The following is an 11,526-nucleotide window of genomic DNA, read 5'->3' on the forward strand; positions in this document are numbered from 1 at the left end:
TAGCCCACGTGTCATGTCTTTTTCACCAATATAGATAGTCCCCCCACTTTTTGAATATTCTCAACTGAATATTCGGGAAGTGGTAAGTTCTTTATGGCGGGAATTCTTTGCAGTCGTTTCTTGAGTATCATTATGCCTTCTTCAGAATCGATGCGACGTATGTCACATTCATTTAATGCCCATGCCACGTGGCTTCTTATGACTGGTTCTGCAGTTTCTCAGCACTTTTTTAGAGTTTTTCCTGTGGTTGCGTTAGTCACGAAGTGACGGTTCCATTATAACACTTCATAATGATCGATTTTAATGACGATACAATCCTTTTTGATTTCTTGAAACCTCTTTCCTTCTGTATCCATCATCTTAACCCTTCTTCGTATTTCTGTACCTTTTCTCTGTAGTTCCTTTGTTAAATATGTCTTCGTCAACACTAGACCCTCGCAAAGTTGTAATCGTCGACGAGCTTACTCCTTCTACTACCCCTACTAGGAGTATGAGAGGTGGTAGACTTTGTCGCCTTGGTTCGTTATCTACTCGAGATTCCTCCTCTCAAAGTAGTTCTGCCAGGCCTTCTTCTTCTAGACTTAGGGCTCCTTTGACCCCTAGATCCTCTTCTAGAAATAGGGACCTAAATGAACCTCTACATGAGCCTACGGTTGCTGAGATTACTCCTCAAGAATTTTCTTTTATATCAGATCGTGAGACCATGTGGAATCAAGTTTCTTCTATAGCTTCCCTTAACCCTGCTGAACTTTACCCAAGTTTAATCACTCCTGGTATTCTTTTCTTAGTTTGACGAGAATGTCATTGGAAGCTAGGTTTCCTAGTTTTAATCCTTGGTGCCAATCAAAGAATCACTTCTTACCATGCCAGTTTTTCTTTCGTTTATACCTACCCTTTCACTTGAGGGTTAAGCTTCTCATTGATCCAGTGATCATCGAGTTTTGTCGCTATTTTATTATTTGCCCTTGCCAGATTGGTCCCATCGTGTGGAGGGCTATAGCATACCTTTGTTATGTCGGGTTTGGTCTCCGTTCCTTTTACCTTTCGTCACTTACTTCATCTTTACTCCCCCAAGTTGTTTCTCGAAGGGGTCTTTTCCCTCGTGGCTAGAAGTAAAAGGGTTTAGTTAGCCCCGAGCATGACATGGGCCGTGGCTGGTACGCCCGCTTTGTTGCTGCCACCACTAGTGGGTTAGTGGGTGAAGAAAACATGTCTTTTTCAGAAAAATAGAACTTTACACGTAAGTTTTCTTCTTTTTTTTTTTATATGTCTTGAATTCCTTCATGTAATCACATATCCATTTTTTCAGCAACCATGGAAGTCTTTGAAGAAATTTCCAACTTCCGTGCTTGGGTAGAAAAGATGTTGACTGCTGCTCCTATGGACAAAAGATCTTGGAAATTTCTTTCACAAAAATTCAGTTGGAAAGTGAAGACACACGATACCCTTCACCCTCATAGTTCTTCTCCTTCTTTTACTTGTTCATATGTAAAAATTTCATCATCCCCTTTTTTTATTAGGGTTTGCTATTCGTGACATTAGTCCCGTATTTGTTCCATCAACCAGGCTTTCTGTAAGTCTTGCTCAGGAAAGGATTTTGAGTGTTTCCTCCTCCAAGAGGAAAACTAATAAAGCTCGTGGGTCTGATGATGAAGAGGAGGTAGAAGAAGGTTCTTTGGTAAGAAAATCGTGTGCCATGATATGCGTGGTTTCTGATGATGAAACCCTATTTCTCATGATCCTCCACCGAGTTCAATTCCTTTCAGACTCATTGATGAGCCGGAGAATATTCCTTTAGAAATTTCTGATAATGACGCTGGTAACACAGCTAATCCCCTATCTAGTCTTGTTGATAGGTTGTTCGCCCATGGCTTTGAGGGTGAAGAAGGCCTCAGGCTTGTTTCTGAAGAATTACCTCTTGTAGTTTCATCTACTGTTAACCCCCCTGTGTCTTTACCTGATGTTACTCTAGTTGTTGCTCCCGTTGCTGCTTCTCATATAGAAGTTGAGCCTTCTAGCAGCAGGAGGGAAATGAGAAAAATTGTAATTGAGGTCCCTGAGGGTGGAAATGTATTGAGGAAGTCTGGTCAAGCTGATGTATGGCTGAAGCCATTGTTAGGACCCGTGGAGAAGAAAAAGTTGGAAAGCCACAGTTCCCTGACCTTAATGAATGGCATTGTTCATTCTTCTCTTAAGGTATAAGTTTACTTACATTTCCTTTCTTCCTTTTCCTCATTCATAACTCTTCTTCTCCTACTTTTTTGTAGATTAATTTGATAGGCACTGAGCTTATGAAAAGAGTCTCTCAAACTGACCATCAAGTAATTGATTTATGTACCGAGGTTGACAATTGGAAAGAACAATTTGAAGGTCTTGATAAGTGAAGATTTTGACTACTTATTAGCGCCTTTTAGCTTTTGTTTTAGTCTAAAAACATTGAATTGCGGTCCCAAAACTAATGAAATATGCAAAATTGTAGGAATGTTAGAAGTTGGACTCCTGAGATGAAATCCGGATCAAAGAGGAGTAGTTCGAGCACAAGGAAATAAAAGGGCACAAAAGCCTACAAAGTGCGGTCTGCGGAAGGAATTATGCGGCCGCTGAAGAAATTGCGGTCCGCAGAATTCCATCTGCGGCCGCAACCAAAGAAGGAAAACTCAGCAGACTCTCGTGCAAATTGCGGACCGCACATGAATTGTGCGGCCGCAAAAGAAAGGCTCAAGACCAAGATCAGAGAGATGACAAAACAGCCAAGTCTAGAGCTTCATTGAAGTGCGGTCCACACAATATTTGTGCGGCCACAATCATACTATTGCGGATCGCAAAAGAGTGCCTTACGGCCACAGTGCTAAATCTGCGGACCGCAGAAATATTTCCTCGCGACCGCAATTCAGAATTGTGCGGCCGCAGAATCCCAGCTCCTGCCAGATGAAGAATTCTGCAGACCGCACATGGAATTGTGCGGCCGCAAAACCTCCCGAAGGGCATTTTTGTCCAAATATTTTAGCCTTGTATAAATAGACGAGTTTCACAAAATTAGGTTAAGTTTTTGACATCATCAAGTACTGTAGCCTTTTTTCTTTGCCTCTTTTGGAAGTTTACTATATTTTGGTGTATTTTACAATAGATTTTATTATTTTATGCTTACATTATGAGTTTAATTAGTGTTTCTTCTTCTTCTTTTTCTAACCCAAGCATGAGTAGCTAGATTTTTACTAGGGTTGTGACCCAACCCTAGTGTGTTAACCTTATGGGTAATTAAATTAGTACTTATTTATGATTGGATGTTTGTTATTTAGCCTAGTTCATGCTTTAATTTGTGGAATAAATAGTTGTAAATATTGGTTCATGCCTATTTGACTTAGTCTCTACTTGAGAAAGAGGGACTTAGTAGTCTCTCGATCAATGTGCCATTAGGTGAAGCCTTAGAATAAATGCCTGGTTATGCAAAGTTTATGAAAGATTTGGTGACAAAGAAGCGGTTACTGAATTTTGAAACTATCAAAGTCACTCATCATGTGAGTGCAATTGTGCATTCAATGGCTCCTAAGTTGGAAGATCCCGATGCTTCCACAATTCCTTGTACCATTGGAAGTGCCGAGTTTGCTAAATCTCTTTGTGATCTTGGGGCAAGTATCAATTTGATGCCTTATTCGGTTTTCAAAACTTTGGGAATTGGGAAACCAAGACCCACCTTTATAAGATTTCAAATGGCCGATCGTATAATGATGAGACCGTTGGGAGTGATTGAAGATGTATTGGTTCGTGTTGATAAATTCATTCTTTCGGCGGATTTTGTCATTCTTGATTGTGAAGTGGATTATGAGGTGCCGTTTATTCTTGTAAGACCTTTCCTTGCTATGGGGAAGACTTTTTGTGATGTGGAAGCCAGAGAACTCACCTTCCGAGTGGGTGATGAAAAAGTGGTATTCCATGTGCGAAAATCCATGCGGCAACCAAATAGCAACGAAGTGTGTTCTTTTATAGACTTGGTAACCGATATAATTATTGATGATTCAAGTGCCACGATCAATGTGGGTGATATGTTGGAGGCCGTCTTGCTCAACTTTGATGATGACGAGATGGATGGCTTCATGGAATATGTGAACTCTTTGCAAGGAATGGGGTCGTACAACTATGCACCCTAGAAACTATCCTTGGATCTTGAAAATAAGAAAACTCCTCCTACAAAGCCTTCCATTAAAGAGCCTCCTACATTGGAGTTGAAGCCATTGCCTCCACATCTTCAGTATGAATTTCTTGTCCCTTGTTCTACTTTACCGGTTATTCTTTCCTCTTGTTTGACTAACGTGCAGCTGGACTCTACTTTGGCAGTACTACATAAGAGGAAGAAGGTTATTGGATGGACATTGGCAGATATTCGGGAAATAAGCCACGCGTTTTGCATGCATACGTTCAATTTGGAGGAAGATGCCAAACCATCTATTAAACATCAAAGGAGACTCAATGACGCTATGCAAGAAGTGGTCAAAAAGGAGATTATCAAGTGGTTGGATGCCGGGGTTGTCTACCTCATTTTCAATAGTTCGTGGACTTCTACGGTGCAATGTGTCCCAAAGAAGGGGGGCATGAAAGTGGTCATCAATGACAAGAATGAGTTGATTCCCACAAGAACGGTGACCGGGTGAAAAGTGTGTATGGACTATCACAAGCTCAACAAAGTCACAAGGATGGATCATTTTCCACTTCCCTTCCTTGACCAAATGCTTGATAGGTTGGCCGACCGTGCTTTCTATTGCTTTCTAGATGGATATTTGGGCTACAACCAAATCCTTATTTCTTTGGAAGATCAACTGAAAACAACCTTTACATGTCCTTATGGTACTTTCGCATTCAAGCGGATGCCATTTGGTTTATGTAATGCACTGGCGACTTTTCAAAGGTGTATGATAGTTATCTTCACATACATGGTGAAGGACTACCTTGAAGTTTTCATGGATGACTTCTTGGTGGTTAGAGATTCCTTTGATGATTGCTTGGCAAATTTGGATAAAGTATTGGCAAGATGTGAAGAAACGAATTTGGTGCTAAATTGGGAGAAGTGTCATTTCATGGTCGAGGAAGGCATTGTCCTTGGCCTCAAGATCTCAAAGAATGGCATTGAAGTCGACAAGTCAAAGATTGAGGTGATTTCTAAATTTTCACCTCCAACTTCGGTGAAAGGTGTGCGGAGTTTCTTAGGCCATGCGGGGTTTTACCGGTGTTTCATCAAGGATTTCTCTAAAGTGGTGAACCTGTTATGAAAGCTTTTAGAGAAAGATGCTAAGTTTCACTTCGATGATGATTGCATGAGAGCATTTGAATTGTTAAAGTTCAAGTTGACAACCACTCCCATTATCACCGCTCCTATTTGGGGTATCCCTTTTGAGCTCATGTGCGATGCTAGTGACGTAGCGGTTAGAGCTGTTTTGGGGCAATGCATCAACAAGATTTTTCATCTGATCTACTATGCTAGTAAGACCATGAATGATGCCCAAGTCAACTACACTATTACAGAGAAAGAGATCCTTGCAAGTGTGTTTGTAATTGAGAAGTTCAGCCCGTACTTGATGGGTGCAAAAATTATTGTCCACACGGATCATGCGGCACTTCGCTATATTATGAGCAAGAAAGATTCCAAAGTTCGGTTGATGAGATGGGTGATTTTGTTGCAAGAGTTCGATATTGACATCCAAGATATAAAAGGGAGTGAAAATCAAGTGACAGACCACTTGTCTCATTTGGAGGAGGAGGGAAGGTCGCATGATGACCTTGAAATAAATGACTCCTTCCCCGATGAGCAACTCTTGGCTATTTCAATGAAGGAGGTGCCATGATTCGCAGATCTAGCAAACTTCCTTGTGTGTGGAATCATCCCGGATGAGTTCTCTTCAAATCAAAGGAAGAAGCTCAAACGGGATTGTCAAGATTATTATTGGGATGAGCCATACATTTTCTAGATTTTCATAGATGGGGTGATTAGAAGATGTGTACCGGAAGAAGAGCAAAGTGATATTCTTGGGGCTTGTCATTCTTTTCCATATGGTGGTCACCATGGTGGAGCAAGAACGGTAACCAAAGTGCTAAGTTGTGGTTTCTATTGGCCCACTCTTTATAAAGATGCAAGTGATGTGGTAAAAAGATGTGATGAATGTCAACGGGCCGGTGGAATCTCGAAGAAGAATGAAATGCTTCTCACTACCATTTTGGAGATTGATATCTTTGATGTGTGGGGAATTGACTTCATGGGTCCTTTTGTGAGTTTTTGTGTAAGCACCTATATCTTGGTCGCGGTTGATTATGTGTCTAGGTGGGTTGAGGCCATTGCTCTACCCAACAATGAAGCGAGAAGTGTGGTGGCGTTCTTGAAGAAGAATATTTTCACAAGGTTTGGTACTATGTGGGCTATCATAAGCGATGGGGGGTTGATGGCAAGCTATAATCTCATGTTTTAGTCGATTATTACATTCCAATTTACTACACTTTAGTTGAGTTTGAGCTTTAATTGCTAGTGTTTTGCACTAATTGTGTGTTTTATAACTTGTAGGAGCGATTCCGAGCTATGTAGATGTTATGGAATGAATTCAAGTGATTTGGAGCTTTGAAATCTGAGTAAAAGCCCAAGAAATTAAGCTGGAATCGTGTTCAGGGATCAACGGAAGATAGTAGAATGAAACGAAGAATCGAGTATGCATGTTGCGCAGCGTTTAGTAAAATGCACATAACTTTTCTCTAGGAACTCCGTTTGGGATCCACAGTATATTGTTGGAAAGCTAATTTTAAGGACTACAATTTAAAATTTCCAACAGAACAGGGTGAAATGTGCACGTCAAATGCGCGGTCGTGCACTGACCGCGCATATGGGGCAGAATAGTGTGAAAAGTGTGCGGCCAAGTGCGCGACCGGGCATGTCCAACTCCGGAAAAGTGTCCTTTTTCGCGTAGGAGAAGGTGTATTTGTTTGGGCCTAACCCTACTTGGTATATATACATAGAAAAATGGTATTTTGAGGACTTTTGACATAATTTAGACCTAAGTAAGCTAAGGAGAAGAGGGAGAAGCAAGAGCACAAGGATTTCATCATTCATCCTCACTCAAGACAAGGGTTTGGATGTTTTATATTTTCCTTTGACTTAAACTTAATTGTGATGAATTTTTCCATATCCATGGAGTAATTATTCCTTAGGGATTGATGGATTTGGTATTTTGAGAATTGTTTGTGGATATTAACTCTAGTTTTATGTATTGAATCGTTTTGGGTATTTTTATTATTGCATATATATTCACATATTTATGTAATCGAAAGAGGCATAATTTGTGATGTTTTGCATTATCTTGTTGGTTGAATTCGTTGATTCTTCTTAGTAATCGAAAGAGGTTAGTTGAATTATTGTTTAGACCTAGTTAGGAGGATAATCAAAAGAGGTTCTCCTAAAGATTAACCCACTACAAATTCTTGCATATCTTCACTAAGCTTAACTTAGTTTATATTGTGAGGTTGAGACTTAATCGAAAGAGGATTTTCTACTAAACGTTCGAACTAATAATAGAGTGAATTCGAGAGACTCACTTGAACCATAGAAGTGAAGTAACTAGAGTTAATTCCCCAAACAAGTATCTTGCACATATCCAATCAACCCCTATTTTCTCCCTTTGATTTCTTCCTTGCTACTTTTGTTTGATTGTCATTAGTCAATTAGCTCTAGATTCTTAGTTAATTTTAGTATTAATTCATATAATTCTCAATTATTGATCATCTTGGATAGTAATCTAACTACAAACTATAATAATATTGTTTAACTCCAATCCTAGTGGATACGATATTATATTTTACTATATTCGACTAGTGAGCATAATTATGTTTTGTGTTTTTATCTCGTCAGGGGTTGCATTTTTGCAAAAAGTCTTTTGACACTTTACTTAGAAAGTATGATGTTACTCATAAAGTTACGACTCCCTATCATCCACAAGCTAGCGGTCAAGTGGAAGTCTCCAACAGGGAGATAAAGAGTATCTTGTCCAAAATAGTGAATGCTAACCTGACAGATTGGTCAAAGAATCTTAATGATGCATTATGGGCTTATCAAACGACTTTCAAAACACATATCGGAATGTCTCCATACCAATTGATGTTCGGCAAAGCTTGTCATCTTACGGTGGAACTTGAGCACAAAGCCATGTGGGCTCTAAAGAAGTTGAATCTTGATTGGGATGCAACCGCTAACTTAAGGGTTGCACATTTGAATAAATTGGATGAGTTACGGTATCATGACTATGCAAGTTCGTCCTTGTACAAAGAAAAGATGAAATATTTGTATGACAAATACATTTGGAACAAAGAGTTCAAGGTAAAAAATCTTGTTTTGTTGTTTAACTCACAGTTGAGGATGTTTCCCGGAAAGCTAAAGTATAAATGGAGTGGTCCCTTTGAGATTATGGGTGTGACGCCTTTTGGTGCATTGGACTTGAAGAACAAAAACAATGAGCTATACCGAGTAAATGTTTACCGGGTGAAGCACTATTTGGGAAAATTTGGTGATGGCCACATTGTGGCGGTGATTCATTTCAAATGATGGTAATCTGCGTCGTGCCGCAATGTTAAATCAGTCGCTTCTTTGGAGGCAACCCATGTGTTTTTCTTTTCTTTGTTTCTCATGTATTTAGGAGTCATTTTTATGCTAACTTGATTTGAAGTGTGTTAAAATGATGAGTGTGCTTTACAGGAATGGTGGACAGAAATCTAGCTAAGTGAGCATAAAAATGCAGACCACGCAAATTCCAGTTGCTGCAGCAAAAGTGCTCTGCGGCCGCACAAAAATCTTGGGAACCGCTGAAATGGAATGTGAAAAATGCCAACTCTCTGAAGTTGGTCCGTTAGAAAAAGGGTCGATCTGCAGCCGCAACACCAAATCTTCAGTCCGTAATTATTGCTCTACGGCCACACACCAAATTCTGTGGACCGTAAAACAAAAGGGCACTGAAGCCCCCAGGTAACAGAGTGCGCTCCGTAACTAGAATTCTGCAGCCGCACTCACTTCTCTTTCCCATGGCAAAAAATCGTTAAGTATAAATAAAGAGGCTAGGGCACTGTTCCTCTTTTCCCTCTCTGAGCTCACAACTTGTACCAATTTGAAACTTCTTCTTAAATTATCTGCCCACTCCTAGCAACTGCTGATCACTCACCTCTTGCACTTATTCATATACGGTGTGCTTCATAATCTTGTTAATTTCTTTTAATTTTTAGTAAAACTTTAGACCATTTGTCTGTTGAATCTAATTGAACAATCAGGTGGGGTAAATCTGTAGTGGGTAGACCGAAAAATGCTCTAGGGGGAATGGGTAAATAGATTTTCATGCTTATATGTTGTTTCTATGTCAAAATTGTGCAAAGATTGCTAGCCCTAGACAAACGTACTGCTTGTTCGTCATTGTTTGAAATCTAAGGCCGCACAAGAAATTGTGTGGTCCGCAGAAGATGAGTCTAGGGCAATCTTAGTTAAGCATGAGTCTGCGGCCGCAAGGAAAAATATGCGGACCACAGAATTTCCATCGAGGCCGCACAACTGCTATTTTACTGTCTTCAGAGAGTTGACAAATTGGTGACTCACATGTGCGGCCACAAGATAATTTGTGCGGATCGCAGAAAATAGGTTGTGGCCTCAAAAGAGCCAATTCTCTGTTATCAAAGAGTTGGCATATCTGTGGTATCTGAGTTGCGGCCGCAATGAAAAATATGCGGACCGCAATCCAATTCTACGGCCGCAAAAAAGAATTATGCGGTCTGCAAGGCCCATTCTGCGGGCGTAATAAAAAATATGCGGACCGCAAATCCCTACCCTGTAAGCATGTTTCAACTGTGTCTCTCACTGTATCTTCTGATGTGTCCTTACATTAATTCTTTGTCTAAAATTGAATTGCAACTAACAATCAGCTTTGCTTGGTACTGAAAATGGTTTGATCTAGAGGTAGAGGCGACACTTCGAAAGGAAGGGGTGACCCTTCTCGGGGATGAGGTAAGAGACCCTTACCTAGTGCCCAACAATAAGAAATCAGAAAGAAAACAACAGTCAGCAGAGGGAGAGGTGTAGACCTTTTCGAGGCCAGTTCTTATGTCCCATCTAGGGACGTATCAGAGGGCAACTCAACCTCTTTACATGACTAGTCGACCGTCCAGTCAAGGCTTCCAGGGAGGTATCAGCTTAGGGACGAGCCGTTATCATCACACGACACTTCCGAGGGTTCGGAGAGTGCCAGTCAGGCTTCTGAGCCTTCCACTACACCTGTCCCTCAGGCACCAGAGACATCAGCTTAGGACATCCCAGATGATGGTAGGGGGGGTACTGTTACCAGCCTTGAAAGGTTGAAGAAGAAAGAGGTGTGAGAGGACCGATTTGTCAGTTTGGCCGCCTTCACCAGCTTCCGTGAATGGTGGCCGGTGAGGTCGGTCACTCTTGAGCGGCAGTTTTAGTTGGAAGATCTTGAGAGTTATAACCCTGCAGTATTTAGACAGTTTCGAGAATGCAAAGGGTGGATGTGGTTTACCCAGAGCGTGGTGGATGCGAAGGAGTACCTTGTCCGGGAATTCTACGCCAATGTGGCCCATATCAAGAGAGGGACAAAGGTGACTAAAGTGAGGAACCTCAACGTGCGATTTGATCAGCACACATTGAACACCTACTTAGGGTTTGATGCTGTCGAGCCTACAAAGTACTTAGAGAAATGTGCACTTGGGGATCCAGCTCGTCCTTGGCTAGCAGAGATTCTAGCAGATCCTGAGCTACCATCACCATGGATCATAATAGGGGTTTCTATTCACAGGAGTACACTGAGCTTTGAGGCAAAGGGGTGACAAACCTTTGTATGCAGCAGACTAGACCCGTGCCAGAACGAGACATATCTTCCGATCCCTCAAATTGTTCTAGTTGCTTCCATCATGGCCGGGTACCCCATCAATGTGGGTGCCGTGATGTCGGCCAATATCTCTGTGGTCGCTCGGCAAGATGACACATCCTACCCGTATCCCAATACCATTACAGAGTATCTCATGGATCCGAGGGATTTTGACACAAAGGTGTGGCCGAAGAAGCCTTTCTCATGGTACTTACTGATGTATGCACACAACCCTTAGAAAAAGGGTCAGCCGTCTACCACTACATGCCAGTCTTATGATCCATCGATGGTAGTTGCAAAGGCTGTTAATGTTCCATCCACCTCGGCCGAGCCTTCAGCTAGTATCGCAGCTATACCTTCACCACCATCCTCAACTCCTACAGCAGTTCCTGCTACAGGTTCCACCTCGGCTTTGAAGGCGGTGCTCATGCCTACTGCTCTACTTTCTGCGCTGCGAGTCTCCCAGATATTGGCGAGTCTCAACAACTGGATGCAGACAGCCACTGCAAAGCTGTCTGACTTATCCAGTACTGTTGCAACACAGTCTTCTATTCTAGCACCTCAGATGCCCCCATCAGTGGAAGAAACTCTGAAGAAGTTCCTGGAGAACCAGAACACAATCATGGCTACATTGGTG

At 41.5% G+C, this 11,526-nt stretch overlaps 1 protein-coding gene across 1 annotated transcript; it reads left to right on the forward strand.

The window, feature by feature from the left end:
- Positions 1–3,434: 3,434 nt before the first annotated feature.
- Positions 3,435–10,848, forward strand: LOC138903347 (uncharacterized). Its single transcript, XM_070191305.1, has 5 exons — positions 3,435–3,926; positions 4,176–4,645; positions 4,736–5,045; positions 5,268–5,535; positions 10,499–10,848. Exons 1-5 carry the CDS (start codon positions 3,435–3,437, stop codon positions 10,846–10,848), a joined length of 1,890 nt encoding a protein of 629 aa, XP_070047406.1.
- The last annotated feature ends 678 nt before the right edge of the window (positions 10,849–11,526 follow it).

This window comes from Nicotiana tomentosiformis, chromosome 12, assembly GCF_000390325.3.
Source record: "Nicotiana tomentosiformis chromosome 12, ASM39032v3, whole genome shotgun sequence".
Taxonomy (NCBI): Eukaryota; Viridiplantae; Streptophyta; class Magnoliopsida; order Solanales; family Solanaceae; genus Nicotiana; species Nicotiana tomentosiformis.